This window comes from Salmo salar, chromosome ssa05 (genome assembly GCF_905237065.1).
Source record: "Salmo salar chromosome ssa05, Ssal_v3.1, whole genome shotgun sequence".
In the NCBI taxonomy this organism is placed as follows: domain Eukaryota; kingdom Metazoa; phylum Chordata; class Actinopteri; order Salmoniformes; family Salmonidae; genus Salmo; species Salmo salar.
This window is the reverse complement of record NC_059446.1, coordinates 27,253,186-27,270,673: the sequence shown is the minus strand read 5'-3', so window position 1 is coordinate 27,270,673 and position 17,488 is coordinate 27,253,186. Positions and strand designations below refer to the sequence as shown.

The 17,488-nt window shown below is 41.4% G+C and overlaps 1 protein-coding gene across 1 annotated transcript in view; it reads left to right on the top strand.

Moving 5' to 3' along the window:
• The window catches only part of LOC106604533 (rap guanine nucleotide exchange factor 2), a 152,967-nt gene extending 143,256 nt beyond the window's left edge, over positions 1–9,711 (top strand). Inside the window, 4 exon segments of the mRNA XM_014199234.2 lie at positions 2,056–2,260; positions 2,689–3,203; positions 4,924–5,344; positions 5,885–9,711. Coding sequence (XP_014054709.2) covers positions 2,056–2,260; positions 2,689–3,203; positions 4,924–5,300 — 1,097 coding nt within the window. The 3' untranslated portion in view covers positions 5,301–5,344; positions 5,885–9,711.
• The last annotated feature ends 7,777 nt before the right edge of the window (positions 9,712–17,488 follow it).

Sequence of the window (17,488 nt, the reverse complement as noted above, 5' to 3'; positions counted from 1 at the left end):
TCACTCCAGTATCCCTGCACATGTAAATATAGTATTGGAATTTACTTTAAGTGTTTCCTGTATATAGTATGCTTACTTACTTTCTATATTATTATTCCTTGTGTGCTTTTTTTCAAGTAATACATTATTGATTATTGCGTTGTTGGGTTTTGAGTTTGCAAGAAGGCATTTCACTGTACTTGTGCATGTGACATTAACTTGAAACCTAAGAAATTACATTTCATTTTCCATTGTAAAATGTTTTATGTTGCATGCCCTAATGAACACGACCCAGTTGGATCTTACAAATACGAAGTGGTTGGGACCTGTATATATACTGAATAAAAATGCAACATGCAATAATTTCCTTGATTTTACTGAGTTACAGTTCAAGTGAGGAAATACGTCAATTTAAATAAATAAATTAGGCCCTAATCTATGGATTTTATATGACTGGGAATACAGATGTGGGACAAAATGGGCCTCACAATGGGCCTCAGGATCTCATCACGGTATTTTTCTGCATTCAAATTGCCATCAATAAAATACAATTGTGTTCGTTGTCCGTAGCTTATGCCTGCCCATACCATAACCCCGCCCACACCATGGGGCACTCTCTTCACAACGCTGACATCAGCAAACCGCTCGCCCACACAACGCCATACATGTGGTCTGCAGTTCTGAGTTCGGTTGGACGTTCAGCCATTTCTCTAAAACAACGTTGGAGGCGGCTTATGGTAGAGAAATTAACATACAATTCTCTGGCAACAGCTCTGGTGGACATCCCTGCAGCCCCCTCAAAACTTGTGGTGTTGTGTGACAACTGCACATTTTAGTGGCCTTTTATTTTCCCCAGCACAAGGTGCAGCTGTGTAATGATCATGCTGTTTAATCAGCTTCTTGATATGCCACACCTGTCAGATGGAAGGATTATCTTTCAAAGGAGAAATGCTCACTAACAGGGATGTAAGCAAATGTGTGCACAACATTTTTGAGAAATATTTGCTTTTTGTGCATATGGAAAATTTCTTCGATCTTTCAGCTTATGAAACATGGGACCAACACTTAACATGTTGCATTTATATTTTTGTTCAGTGTATATAGGGGGTCCTGCGGGCTTGTCTGTCGCCCCACTTGTCTTAGTAGCGGAGTTGCTGCTGGGATGTCTAGTAGCATTACACGTAGTATGACAGTTGCTTCAGAAGATAGATGGGCTCAGATCCACCTGCTTCACCGACATCCACTACTCCGCTTGATTCATGTCTGTGTGTTTAGAAGCCGGTAGAAGCCCTTCGGTCCACCGGTGAAAACTAATTCACTTATTATTGGATGGGTTTCAGGAACTGACTTGACGCTAGGCTATCTGACTTGGAAGAGCAATCCTCCATTTTCTGAATGGTAGCTCGCGGTTTGTTTGCCAATGATTTAATGTCACAGAACACTCACTTTCCAATTACTTGTGCCCAGAATGTTAGAGAGCAGAGTCATTTGATGAGATTTCTGGCTTTGAGATGAGGTTATTGCTGTGTGTGTGAATGGGGATTGCTTTGAAATGTCAGTCCTTCTGTGACTCCAAACTAAAGGTGTGAGGATCTTCATTTTTTTTAGATTGAATCACTGCCCCAAGCACATTCTGAGTTTTGTTGTAAAGTTAGAACTTGCTGTGTATTTCCCCAATCCTTTTATTAGGCTGATTAGGTGATTGTGGGCTTGTGTAGTGGCTTCCTTGAATCTTAATTTCTCCTTTCATTGTAGATCACAGAGTATGATCGTGTTCAAGCTGTAAGTTATCTGGCGTGCAGAGTGATGGTAGGGATTTGAGAGGTTAGAGTTTTTTTTTTCGAGGTGCAGTTAGAAAGAGAAGTTTCTTGCAGTGAGCCTAGGAACCTATGTGTTCTCCTATCCAGCCTGCTGTAAATCCATGTTAGGAGGTTCTAAACGATTCAACCCTCTGAACACAACCCCTGGACTAGTAGATTGGAATCATTTAGCACTTTGTGTGACATCTGCTGATCTGAAAAGGGTTTAATAATGATTGATCAGTTAGTTAATAGACCACCCCCCTACTCTCTCTAGGCTACCCCAGAACAGGAGATGCCTACTCAGACTCAGGTCACAGCGAGATCTCATCGCGCTCCAGCCTGGTCAGCAACTCTTCCTTTGACATGGCCCAGGAGGAAAGGAGGGGGCTCAGGCACTCCGGAGGGGTGGGAGACCCCCACGCTGGAGGGGTGCGTCTGGAGAGGAGGGCTACGACAGACCCGGACCAGTACAGCCTCGGGTAGGAACCAACACTGCCCATTCTAATGATCATCATCCCAAAAACTTTGTTTAAAGGGATAATGTACCCTAGTTATAAAATTGTTGAGTGGTTAACTTGAAATGTAGTATTTGGTACACATCCTATTTTAACAGCTAAGTACAGTGATGAGCTTTAATTTCAAAAATGGAAAAAGGAAGAGATCCAACCCTTTATTTTTCCACTTGATGAGTGGAAACCCAATTGTAAAGGTATAGCTTGTCTCTAATCGCTAACCCCCATTGTAAAGGTATAGCTTGTCTCTAATTGCTAACCCCCACTGTAAAGGAATAGCTGGTCTCTAATTGCTAACCCCCACTGTAAAGGAATAGCTTGCCTCTAATCGCTAACCCCAATTGTAAAGTTATAGCTTGTCTCTAACTCTCTGCCCCCCCCAACCCCACAAACAGTTCCTACTCGTCCATGCAGGACTGCCGGGGTCTGTATACCTGTGCCACGGTGCTATCTCCCAGCTCTGAAGAGCTGACCCAGGACCAAGGGGACCGTGTCTCCCTGGATGCTGCAGACAGTGGCCGCGGCTCCTGGACCTCGTGCTCCTCGGGCTCCCACGACAACATCCAGACCATGCAGCAGGGACGCAGCTGGGAGACCCTGGCCTTCGGGCCGGGTGGTGTGGTCAGCATGGGTGTCCATCCTCCCGGGGGGCCTGAAGCGTTTATAGGGGTCCCCTCTGGACTGTGGGCATCTCAGGCTAGAGGGAGCTGGGCATCGGCCTCTTCTTCATCTTCCTCTGCAGCGTACTGGGGCGAGGACTCAGAGGGTGACACGGGCACGATTAAACGCCGAGGCGGGAAAGACGTGAACGCTGACCCAGAGACGAGTAGTATCACGTCCATGGGGTCTGACGAGGCCAAGCAGCACGGAAGGCCATCGCCCATCACCGCCGGCAACAAGGGTCTTATCAGTGAGTTGACCTCTGACATGTTTGTTTGTCTGTTGTGTTGATGGAAGGGTTAAGCTGTCCTCATAGGCTAATGTTAGGGTGTCCATACCTGTTCCTCAACAAATTAACAGGTTCCTGATGAAAGGTCGGATTTAGAATGTTCTGAACATGCCAAACCCTGCTCACGTGTATGCATTTTTACGATTTGTGTACATCTGTCATGTCTTTGGCTATGCCGGATTAAGTGATATGACATGCTATTCTATAAAATCCTTTCTCTGTAATTAATATTACCTGATTGAGCTAATCATGTAAATGTAATTAACTAGAAAGTCGGGGCACCACGAAAGAGAGTTTATAGAGCTGTTATCTTCCGAATAAACTCTGAAAGACCTAGTAATATTTTACATTAATAGCAGTCAATATTAATCGTCATCTTTTTTCAGTCTCATCTGAAAGTTGTAAATTCTTGGTTATCTTCACGAACCCTGCCTAACAAGTTGAATCAGCAATACAAAATTGGGTTTAATTATTTATTTACTAAATACCTAACTAATCACACAGAATTACATATACACAGAATGCAGATAATGTCATACAGAAAACGTCCCTGGGGGACAGAGAGAGGGTGTTGGGCTTGAATGAAAGAGCGGGAAGACTGAGGAACAAAGGGAGAAGCTGTGCTATCGTAAATACAGTATCTTATGCATTCTAAATTACCGCCCATTTGGAAAAGGAAAATGCAATAAATATTTACTCTGAGCTGCGCTTCGCTAGGTTGGTCGTAGATGCAGGCCGTGTTGGCCAACAGAGATTCTTCCGAGGACAGGAAGATGTCTCTGGTGGTAAATTGGATACGTTGTAGTATCTTCGTTGTGTGTTAGACTGGATACGTCGTCCGTCCTTTCCTAGCCCACGTTTACAGCTGCTGTTGCTAACTCAACGGCTAGGATGTCTCACTTCTTTAGTGAATAAGAGTTCAAAGTTCATACCATTCACAACCAAAGCTCAAGCTGAGGTTGGCTTAGTTCTGTAGTTGACATGTTAGTCCTTTTTAACGTATGGACCGTCGTCCTATCGTCCTCGGAACAGGAGGTTACATTTTCGTCAAGGGCTTATATAGTGGGGGGAGAGAAGGGTGTGTTTCATAGTTTATAACCCATGTCTCTTCACAGCGACGGGCCACTGATTGAGCAGGGCTCTAACCTTATGAAAACCCAATTCTCTCATTTGGAAGCTAAAATTACATTTAATCTTTTCACAAATAGTTTCATTTAAATTGAACAACAATTCCATGTGAATCTGATAACTATAATGTGTAGACTTTCCCAGATACAGTTTATGTCGTCCTGTCATCAGTCATAATGTCTCAGATGACAACCAAACAGACATCATATTCATTAAGTACCAACGCATATTTTCAACTGGTTCCATTACCGAAATATGGTTCCTTTCCCCCACTTGTTTGATGTTCAAAGACTCTCTATGTTTAACAAAGGCTATTCAAGAGTCCTTCAGTAGAGTCAGAGAGAGAGCGAGGGAAGGGAGAAAGGTATTTATGGGGAGGTCATAAACCTTACCCACAGGCCAACATCATGACACATCCATGGAGAGAAGTGCATGTCCTCTGAATTATGTCCGCATGTAGATCTCCATGCCAACACTTTTTCTGGATGGAGTGTGTGGTGCAGACGCGTAAAATGTTAATTGCGTTTTCCCCACCATCTTTCACCCCCCTTAGCACGAAAGGAGAGCCGGTACCGCGAGCCCCCTCCCACCCCGCCAGGCTACACCGCCCTGACAATCTCTGACTTCAGTGAGGGCCAGACGCAGTCGCCACCCCCGCCCACGGCCCCGTCCCACTCTGGCCGCCGCCCACCCGACTACTCCACGGCCCTGCAGCGCTCGCGCATGGTCACCCAGTCGCCCGACTCCCAGCATCACCACCAGTCCCAACAACACCCAGGTTCCGGAACCACAAAGCGCCATGGGCTCCACCGCACCCGCTCGCCAGACGAGGATGAAGAGCCGGAGGAGGAAGAGGGTGAGTCCTTGTCTCCCAAACTAGTCGCTCTGAGGAAGACAGTGGCACACACACCGGAGACAACCAGGCCCTGAGATGAGTGTACGGGTTAAAGGGCAGCCCCCCCCCCCAGGCTGAGGTAAATTACTGATTTATACCAATGATAACATGCATGCCCACCAGGAACAACAGACTACCCTCATATCCACTGCAAACCTAGCCTAGTCCCAGATCCGTTTGTACTGTCTTGCCAACTCCTATGCGGAATGGGCATTGAGGAGATGTCAAGACCGCACAAACAGATCTGGGACCAGGCTAGCACAAACCCACCACGGCATCTCATGTGCATGATGTCATCATGCTTGGACCAAAGCTCACCAAGCTCATCAGGCATTAGCTCCTCACTCTCTGTGTTGAATGGCATTCATCTGGGTGCACAAGTTGTTAGGTTTGCTCACCCATTTTTATTTTTATTTGTGTCAATGCTTGCACACATGCTCTTACATCCCCAGCAGTGTTTTTCTCACTTAATGTTCATGTTTTGATAGTAGACCATGGTACAGTAAGTTCACATAGAGACAGTTAGTGATGTTGTGGGGGGCTTTCTGCCTCTAATTCTTTCACAGGGTTTTAACATCTTTGTAACCAACATGGCTATTTTTTGTCTTTCTCTCTTCAGAGGATGAACAGGTATCAGCAGTCTGAGAGAGAACAGTCTTCTGCTAGAAGACTTGACGTCGCTTCCATGGAGCCGGAAAAAAAAGACACTGATGGCCGGACAAAGCAATCCAGTACATACGTGCCTGCCTCCTCCGTCGGACTCTCCCTCCTGATTGGTAGACTCTTCTGCTCATCTCCCTCCCCTGCCTTAAAGCATTATCAGGGGTTGAATAACCCTGCTTGAAAAAATACTGTGAAGAAGTAGAAGAAGGAGAGACAGAAAAAGAAAGATACAATACCTGGCACTTTGGAAAAAAGAAAAACAAGTGAAACTGTTTTGCTGGAATAACATACGGCGACGCGTGACAACCACGCTCACACAAACACACAGCTGTCCTGGAACAGCTTTCCAAGACTATTATCCCAACCCCACCTCACTTTACACACAGCATCATGACGTGTTGAGCTTTGTCTGCACTTTTTCTTTTTCTACTTTATAAAACGTGAACAAAACGGACAATGATGATTTAATAAAAGAACATTGATCGATTTTGAACTCTTAAGGATTTTCAAATTCCTGCTAGGTTTTTGGGGGTTTTCTTTCCAGAACTATTGCACTCTGGGGGTAAAAGAGACTATACCCACGTCTCATATCTATGGACTCGGAATAACAAATCTGTCAAAAGGGTGTTTTATTCCACAATTACAGTATTATCTGGTAATTCACATATTAGACATGACCTAGTGGTGGCTCCACCCCACTGCGAACTGGACAGTCACAATGAGAGAAATCATTTGGCGTAACCAACATGCACCTTCATAATCTAATGTACTGACACACTGGCAGTTTGGCTCCAGCACTTTTCAGTAAAACCTTAAGTTTTAGTACAACCCTCCATTCCCAAACCTGGCCTGGATATCGGTCTCTTTTTCCAATACGACCAGCCACATCTTAAGTTCTAGGTCATATACAGTACTGTAATTTCCGGACTATTGAGTGCACCTGAATATAAGCCACACCCACTGAATTTAAATACAATTATTATTTTGAACATAAATAAGCCGCACATGTCTATAAGCCGCAGGTGCCTACCGGTACATTGAAACAAATGAACTTTACACAGGCTTTAACGAAACACGGCTTGTAACAAAAATAAATAGGCTTTAACGAAACACGGCTTGTAACAAAAAATAAAACATTTGCAGTAAACAGTAGCCTACCAAGAAAGTCATTGGTCACTATCTTCTTCCTCCTGTGCACTGAAACCACTGAAGTCATCTCCTTTAAAAAAAAATTTAAAGTGGGAAAAATCCATATATTAGCAGCGTTATTGTTTAAGCCGCGAGGTTCAAAGCATGAGAAAAAAGTTGCGGCTTATAGTCTGGAAATTATGGTAATGTACAGTTTTAACGGTGTGAGGCGTAGCAATGGCCCTACCTGTCCAGCCGGTCCCATCTGGCTGGACCTAGCCGGTCGGCCGGTCCCATCTCCAATTGTAAAACCTCTTCTATTTTTTGTCATAGATATGGCTGCCTATAGTTGTTTAGCTAACTTAGCTAGCTAGGCTGGCTACCTAGCTACCTAAGTTGGCAAACAGAAAAAAATGATTTCCCCCCCACTGTAACACAGTAAGTAGTATGATAGTCAGCAATACATGTTTCAGTAGATTAACTAAAGTTTGCTAGCTAGCTAGGTGGCTTGCAGGAAATATAACATACTGAGCTAGCCACCGTGTTTGTCATCTGCCCTCTTAGTGCTGGCATCGGCTGTAGTTGAGCTTCTAGCTAAATCAAATTCTTTGTTTTGAATCCTCTTCGCTATATTCCGGTTGAAACTTGTATGGGTGAATGTCATCATGTAGGTAACAAAAATGCTCCATCTTTGAATTCGTGTTGATGAGAGGAATCACTTGAAGCCTTTGTGGTCTGGTCAATTTTTTTCAATTTTGCCCAAAGGATTGTGTTGTTACTGTCCGCCTCCCTTTCAAAAAAGCCTGCCTTGGTGGAGGGACGGGGCCAGAGCAGGAAGCACTGCCCACACACGTTTTAGTCTTTCAGAGATTGGAAAAAATGTCAGCTTGTATATTTAGCAATGAATCCGCTGATAGGAACATCCAGGTTTTAAACTGGAAGGTCACCTGGTGACTTATATTCATTCTATATTTAGACGGTATTGTTTTGGACACCTACATGAGATTTATATTGGCTTAGTCTTGTCCCTAATGGTGATGTTGAAAGATAAGTACAGAGGTGATTTATACCTGATTTTAAAATGAACCAACTTGGGGACGTGTTTGAGTTATGCACCCCAAAGGCTTGAATCCTATAGAGGTTAATGGAGTCTCGGATCTTTTAGTGGTGCTGCATAAACAAACTCTTTCCCTGGGTTTGTCAAACATGTAAAGGAGCAATCTGCTGTTGCTATGTCCATTTTTGGACTTATAAATTAATGATATATATCCATTGATTCTTGAAGAATATAACTTAAATGCCTCATGAGCTTAGTTCAACTGTCAAACCCCATCATACCCCAAAATAGAATCTTGTTTTACTTCAATGTTTGTAAATGTAAACAGACATTGTATAGCCTCAAAAACATGCTTAAAACTAATTTTGATATCTTGATTGGTCAGTCTTTGCATGCATATCTCTGTCTATTAATTTGAGTGGTTACATTTCTCCAGGCCCACCCGTCAACTTTGTAGCAAAACAGAATGCTTTATTGTTTCAACTAAGGATTGCCCTTTTAAGACTGAACTAGAATACACGAGAATGAACTAAAATAAACCTTCTCTCCAACCTTGCTGTTGGAGACATCCCTTCCTCTTCATTGCAAAGCCACTTGGAGAAGTCCTTCACTGTTACAGGCATCAAGATCAGTGGATGTGTATATGACTAGGCAGTGCTAGCGTAGAACAACCTGTTTTCCACTGTTTCGCAACATCATTGGAATTGACTGAAGAAGGTTATTGAATATGTTTGTTTTTTGACTCCAGTGGGGAAGTTACCTAGATTAAATAATTAACTTTGAAGGCTGCTAATCAGAATTATTAGTAATCAAATTGTGAAAGTGTCACTTATTTTATCACTGAGTTGTGCTGATCACATTGATCAGTAGTTAGAAACTATAGACTGAGAAGTAGAAATAAACGAGTGCAGTGTTTTTCACTGTGGTTTGTCATTACACTATAATCATTTGTCATGTTTTTTGTTCATGATAAATTTTTTCTATGTCTGCCAATAGATTGTCTAATGCGTTTGTAATTCAGTGGTAACATGCATCATCATTCACTTTCCTTCAACTCTTTAGCAGGCCAAGTCCTATTTCGAAAAACAAAACGTTGCACAACAATGTACAAGCATAAAGATAATTGTAGTAGGTAGAACTGCTACTCGGTTTGATGTGATGTCAAGTGAGAAGTGTATATTTAACTGGTGATGATTTCTCATACTTTCTTATACTACTTTGACCTGTATGTCTTTTAAAAAGACAATTGGTGGAGTAAGTATCAGTAGTTTTTTTTGTATTTTTAATACAATAATTGTAAATATTGGTTATATTTTTGTTGAAATGTACTATGTTTATGCCTCAACATCCAGTTTGTATGAAGCTGGGAAATCAATAAATACTACAAAAGTTATCAATTCATAGGTTTAAATGCACTTATTTTTTTTCCTGCATTTGGAGGTTTCGTCTCTTGAATATTGTTCCTTTCCAAGACCTCTCCTATGCACCATCTAGTGTTTGCACAAGATAAGACATGGAAGTAACTTGAACTGTGTAACCCTCATACTTTTCTAACTGACAACAGTGTATGTCAGAATTAATAAAAATATAAGTCTCCACTTGTTTCTTTTAACTTTTGTCATTTTTGTTTGGAATAATACAGAATAATACAGCAATGTAAGGTATAGTTAGCCATGTTATCTACCAGAGGAGATAACGTTTTATCTTCACAAATATTTTCTACAACGCCTTAAACTTTTCAGAACTAAAACTGTTCATGGACATTCACTGAAGCCAGCCCTTTAGCAATGTAATATGTTCAAGGCTTCTTGAAACCCCCTTGTTTCTTTGAATTAGAGTACATTCAGACCCTTTTATTAGACATTGGTTAAATGTTATCCACTGTGAATGAGCAAACTTTAAAATTGTACTATTTATTAAAATCAGTTCACATAAATAGCTGGTTTTCATTTATTTCAGTAATACATCAATGATATGTTTTTAGGCTGCGGTTAGAGCCAAGTAGACTGCCTTCCAAGTCTGTACAAGGTGATCCAGGTCTGGTTTATGTAAATCACACGTGGTAATTTGTCCACACTGTCTCTTGGAGTAGGCCCATGCTCAATCCCTCTTTAAAACTCTTTACCTTGGGGACAGGACCAGAAACAGGTAGGACCAGGGCAGAAGATCCAGAAGCAGCTATGAGGTATGAGTTGACCTCAGACAGCCTAAATGGAAGGGCTCGGAGCCCCTCGTAGAGGGAAGGAAGGCTCTGACATGCCCATCCTTCCTCCCTGTGTGACCTAAGTGTAGCCAATGCAGCCACTAAGACTGAAATAAGCTCACAACACGGCAGGTAGGTTGGATAGGTAGGTCAGGTAGGTAGATGCAATAGATCTCCGATTGTAAAACCTCTTCTATTTTCAGTCATAGATATAGCTACCTGCCATTGTTTAGCTAGCTAGGCTAGCTACTTACCTAGCTACCTAAGTTAGCAAACAAAAGTTATTTGATTTCCCCCCCACTGTAACACAGTTGTATGTTAGCCAGAAATACACAATATGGGTTTCGGTTGATAAACTTAACTAGCTAGCTAGGTGGCTTGCAGGAAAAATAACTTACTTGGCCACCGTATCTGCACTCTTGGTGCTGGCATCGGCTATAGCTGAGTTTCTAGCGAAATCCAATACTTGGTTTGGAATCGTCTATATATATATATATATATATATATATATATTTCCGGTAGAAAAATGTATGGTTGAATGTCACAATGTACAGTATTCAGACTCCAAGATTTACTTTATAGCCTTATTCTAAAATAGATTAAATTAAAAAAAGTTCCTCATCAATCTACACACTACCCCATAACGACAAATCGAAAATAGGTTTTTAGAAATGAACACATTTATTTAAAATAAAAAAACATACCTTATTTACATAAGTATTTAAACCCTTTGCTATGAGATTTGAAATTGAGCTCAGCTGCATCCTGTTTCTATTGATCATCCTTGAGATGTTTCTACAACTTGATTGGAGTCCACCTGTGGTAAATTCAAATAAGTGGACATGATTTGGAAAGTATAAACCTGTCTATATAAGGTCCCACAGTTGACAGTGCATGTCAGAGAAAAAAAAACAAGTCATGAGGTTGAAGGAATTGTCCGTAAAGCACCGAGACAGGGTTGTGTTCAGGCACAGATCTGGGGAAGGCTACCAAAAAATGTCTGCAGCATTGAAGTCATTCTTAAATACAACTTTGGAACCACCAAGACTTTTCCTAGAGCTCGCCGCCCAGCCAAACTGAGCAATCGGGGGATAAGGGCCTTGGTCAGGGAGGTGACCAAGAAACCGATAGTCACTCTGACAGAGCACTAGAGTTCTTCTGGGGAGATGGGAGAACCTTCCAGAAGGACAACCATCTCTGCAGCACTCCACCAAACAGGCCTTTTTGGTAGAGTGGCCAGACAGAAGCCACTCTTCAGTAAAAGGCACATGATAGCCCACTTGGAGTTTGCCAAAAGACACCTAAAGGACTCTGACCTTGAGAAACAAGATTCTCTGGTCTGATGAAACCAAGATTGAACTCGGGCCTAAATGCCAAGCGTCACGTCTGGAGGACACCTGGCAGCATCCCTACGGTGAAGCATGGTGGTGCCAGCATCATGCTGTGGGGATGTTTTTCAGGGACTGGGAGACTAGTCAGGATCAAGGGAAAAATGAACGGAGCAATGTACAGAGAGATCCTTGATGAAAACCTATTCCAGAGCACTAAGGACCTCAGAGTGGGGTGGTTCACCTTCCAACAGGACAACGAACCAAAGCACAGAGCCAAGACAACGCAGGAGTGGCTTCGGGACAAGTCTCTGAATGTCCTTGAGTGGCCCAGCCAGAGCCCAGACTTGAATCTGATCAAACATATAAAATGGCGCCGGGAACAGATGGCTGCCGTTTTACAATCCCCTAACTAATTGTGCTACTGTGTGTTTTTTTGCGTTATTTGTAACTTATTTTGTACATAATGTTTCTGCCACTTTGTCTTATGACCGGAAAAAGCTTCTATATATTTCAATATACTTCAGATGCCCGACAAGGCCCTCATCCCCGTCATTAACTGGAGAAAGAGATGGAGATATCTGGGACGAAGTTCCGGATGCCTTGTAAGGATACGGCGGCGAGCAGGTAATCTCCCTTTACCATCGGTTCTATTAGCCAACATACAATCAATGGAAAATAAAATAGATGGACTACGATCACGTACACTACCGTTCAAAAGTTTGGGGTCACTTAGAAATGTCCTTGTTTTCCATGAGAACATACATGAAATGAGGAAATATAGTCAAGACGTTGACAAGGTTATAAATAATGATTTTTAATTTAAATAATAATTGTGTCCTTCAAACTCTGCTTTTGTCAAAGAATCCTCAATTTGCAGCAATTACAGCCTTGCAGACCTTTGGCATTCTAGTTGTCAACGGTCAAGCTGCTCCCACAATAGCTCAATAGGGTTGAGATCCGGTGACTGTGCTGGCCACTCCATTATCGACAGAATGACAGCTGACTGCTTCTTTCCTAAATAGTTCTTGCATAGTTTGGAGCTGTGCTTTGGGTCATTGTCCTGTTGTAGGAGGAAATTGGCTCCAATTAAGCACCATCCACAGGGTATGGCGTTGCAAAATAGAGTAATAGCCTTCCTTCGTCAAGATCCCTTTTACCCTGTACAAATCTCCCACTTTACCACCACCAAAGCACCCCCAGACCACCACATTGCCTTCACCATGCTTGATAGTTGGTGTCAGGCACTCCACCAGCATCTTTTCATTTTTTTCTACATCTCACGAATGTCATTCTTTGTGATCCGAACACCTCAAACTTAGATTAGTCTGTCCATAACACTTTTTTTCATTATTCCTCTGTCCAGTGTGGGTTCTTTGACCCATCCCATTTCTAGACACTCTAATGTACTTGTCCTCTTGCTCAGATGTGCACCGGGGCCTCCCACTCTTTCTATTCTGGTTAGAGACAGTTTGCGCTCTTCTGTGAAGGGAGTAGTACACAGCGTTGTACGAGATCTTCAGTTTCTTGTCAATTTCTCGCATGGAATAGCCTTCATTTCTCAGAACAAGAATAGACTGAAGAAAGTTCTTTGTTTCTGGCCATTTTGAGCCTGTAATCGAACCCACAAATGCTGATGCTCCAGATACTCAAATAGTCTAAGAAGGCCAGTTGTATTGCTTCTTTAATCAGGACAACAGTTTTCATCTGTGCTAACATAATTGCAAAAGTGTTTTCTAATGATCAATTAGCCCTTTAATTAGCCCTTGATAAACTTGGATTATCTAACACAACCTGCCATTGGGACACAGTAGTGATGGTTGCTGATAATGGGCCTCTGTACGTTTATGTAGATATTCCAGAAGAAATCAGCCGTTTTCCAGCTACAATAGTAATTTACAACATTAACAAAGTCTACACTGTATTTCTGATCAATTTGATGCTATTTTAATGGACAGAAAAAGTGCTTTTCTTTCCAAAACAAGGACATTTCTAAGTGACCCCAAACTTTTGAATGGTTGTGTATATCCTACCAACGGGACAATGTTTCACCGAGTCGTGGCTGAACGACAACATGAAGAACATACAGCTGGCGGGTTTTAAGCTCTTTCGGCAGGATCGATCAGCGGCCTCTGGTAAGACAAGGGGTGTATGTATATTTGTCTATGTATATTTGTAAACAGCTGGTGCACGAAATCTAAGGAAGTCTCGGTTTTGCTCGCCTAAGGTAGAGTATGTCATGATAAGCTATAGACCACAGTTTTTACCAAGAGAGGTTTCGTCTATACTTTTCGTAGCTGTCTATTTACCACCACAAACCGATGCTGGCACAAAGACCGCACTCAATGAGCTGTATACGGCCATAAGCAAACAGGAAAACGCTCATCCAGAGGTGGTGCTCCTAGTGGCCGAGGACATTAGCCTCTCTGGGATAGGGTCTAGTTTCCTGAATTTCCGCCTGACTGACGTGCCCAAAGTAAACTGCCTGTTACTCAGGCCCAGAAGCCAGGATATGCATATAATTGGTAGCATTGGACAGAAAACACTTTGACGTTTCTGAAACGGTTAAAACAATGTCTGAGACTATAACATAATTGATGTGGCAGGTGAAAATCTGAAGAATCATTTTTTATTTTTTTTGGTCCCAGATATGGAAACCTATTGTTTCTATGTAAATCTGTCTCTCAGATTGCAATTCCTATGGCTTCCACTAGATGTCAACAGTCTTTGTTCAAGGTTTCAGGCTTGTTTTTTGAAAAACAAGCAAGAATTTTGATTTTTGGTGAGAAGAGCACCGGAACAATATCATTCTTTTGGCGCGGTAGGGAGAGGTGTCGTGGAAAATTGCAAGATTATGTTATAATGCTTGTATTGCATAATATGTTTATGTGATATATGTGTCTATTAGAATGTATTTCTAATAGACTCTAGTGTTGGCAGTTGCATTTCTTCCTTCAGCTGGGGCTCAGTCACTTGGGGCCCAGAGAGGGGAGAGGTCAGGCTTGTCTTTCACATATCCCTGGTGCTATGCAGAATATCAGAAAGGGAAGAGGACAGGATGGAACATTGTCTTCATATGTGAATGTATCTGTTAAACCGTGTGAAGGGATGGCGTGATTAACGGGGAACCAATTACTTGTCTCCACAATGTCTGTGCGCAAGTCACTCCCTCCTTTGGCATTGGGGGGAGGTCTATGGCAGTGTCTGGAACCATTGTATGTCCTCTCTGATGTTGCACTTATCCTGGGATAGTGTATGACCTAGAGGCTCACTCCCCTCAGTGAGCTATTCCAGGAGTGGGTTCAAGAGGGGGTTTACTTGAGATGGGAGTATCTAGAGTTGACAATTGATTTATGCCATTGGATGAGATGGTGTTTTTGTGCTATGAAGTACCAGGAACGGGATTAGAAGCTCGTGTTAGGGACCAAACTGAACGATAATTTATAGCGAATGCTATCTGGCTATGGGATACTCCTCTCTCAAGTAAAAGTCTTTGTGAACTGTTCCTAAGATCTATGGTTCGTCATGTAGGTTGAGAGGGGTGTATCTTGGCTATAAAATATCTTTGTACTTTTGTGTTGTCACTTTCAATGGTTCATTAGAAATGGCGCATCACTGAATGTCAGTGCTATTGCAAAGCTCTTATTATTAAAGATGTAGTTTAAGTATAACTCTGACTGGTGTGTGAAGTTTGTAACTCTCCTCATTTGGTAATGCAGAAATGAACCACCACAGAGTGCGCGCACTTATTAATTTTCCTTTCCTATTGAACATACTACTACTTCATTTTTTTAAGGGGTGGATCATCTTAACATTGCGGAAAGGTTGTTGCTTCCATCAATGTAATTGTCTGCATCATTTCCAATCCCCCATATATTTTTGGGGTAAATATATATATATATATATATATATATATATATATATATATATATATATATATATATATATATATATTTATATATACACACACACAGTATTGCTATCTGCAGCGTTAGTTCTAGGCAAATGTTGCAATTCTTCAGCCATTCCTGGATCTGTGACCAAAAACGAGCTACATATGGACAATACCAAAATAAATGATCTAATGAATCTGCCTCCTCACAGCTGAATCTGCAGAGCTGGGATGATTGTATCCCCAATATATATAACATTCTACTGGTTACAAGAATTTTGTATAGTAATTTAAATTGAAAAATGTGAAGTTTTGAAACCGGCGCTGTTTTGCGTATCAATTCATAAACCATGTGCCATGGAATGGGTACATCAAAAATCTCTTCCCAACTATTTTGCAATTTATATGGCACAGCTGTCAGTTTTTTTTTAGAAATTTGTATATTTGAGTTTAACCACAATATTTGTTGTATTATTTGTTCTGTCGTTTCAGGTGGATTAAACTGAAATTGCAACCAACTTTCTAAGTCTTGTTTAAAAAATAACGATATTTTGGAGATTATTTCCTTTTCAAACAACCGAAAGTGAGCAGGTGTAATCTGAATAAAGGGGAAAAGGCCCTCTTGAACATAGGATGAGACATTCTTACCAATTTACTAGAGAATCAGTTTGGATTTAAGTATAACTTTTGTATGACTGATGCCTTTAGTGAGAGGTCTAATGCTTTAATATTTAATCATTTCTGCCCTCCGAATTCATTATAGAAATAGGCCCTTTTAATTTTGTCTGGCTTTTCGTTCCAAATAAAATTATAATATTTTTTGTTCATATAATTTAAAAAGCAGGTCACTAGGTGTAGGAAAAACCATAAGCAAATAGGTAAACTGATATGACTAAAGAGTTAATCAGGGTGATTTTTTCACAAATAGACAGGTATTTTCCTTTCCATGGTAGCAAGATCTTATCTATTTTTGCTAACTTTCTATAAAAATGTATTGGAGTGGCTTCTGTTTGGCAACTACCATAAAGGCCTGATTGGTGGAGTGTTGCAGAGATGGTTGTACTTCCAGAAAGTCGTCCAATCTCCACAAAGGAACTCTGTCAGAGTGACCATTGGGTTCTTGGTCACCTCCCTGACCAAGGCCCTTCTCCCCCGATTGCTCAGATTGGCTGGGTGGCCAGCTCTAGGAAGAGTAATGGTGGTTCCAAACCTCTTCCATTTAAAAATGGTGGTTCCAAACCTCTTCCATTTCCCCACATTCCTGTCTCGGAGCTCTATGGACAATTCCTTCGACCTGGTTTTTGCTCTGACATGCACTGTCAACTGTGGGACCTTATATAAATAGTTGTGTTCCTTTCCAAATCATGTCCAATCAATTGTATTTACGACAGGTGGACTCCAATCAAGTTGTATAAACATTTCAGGATGATTAATGCAAACAGGATACACCTAAGCTCAATTTTGAGTGTCATAGCAAAGGGTATGAATACTTATGTGAATAAGGTATGTTTTTTTATTTTTAATACATTTTCAACAATTTATAAAAACCTGTTTTGCATTATCATTATGGATATTGTGTGTAGATTGAGGGAAAACATTTATTTAATCAATTTTAGAATAAGGCTGTAAGGTAACAAAATGGGGAAAAGGGGAAGGAGTCTGAATACTTCCCGAATGCACTGTAGATAAATCTTATAGGAAAGTTTGAGTGAAAGTTGGACAGCGGATTTCAATCTCTGAGCAAGAGACACTTGGATGATCTTAAACTAATGTTAGGCTATTTTCAGTCAATTGTGCTTTTATTATGTGTCAGATGTTAAGGAATTCAAAGCGTTATAAATGGCCCATTTGCGAGATTGACTTGTCATTTCAATAGGCATAGGCTACAGACTAAAATCTGGGTTTATGATTGTAATTCAATATTGCCATAGCTTGCTTAGATAAATGCAGAT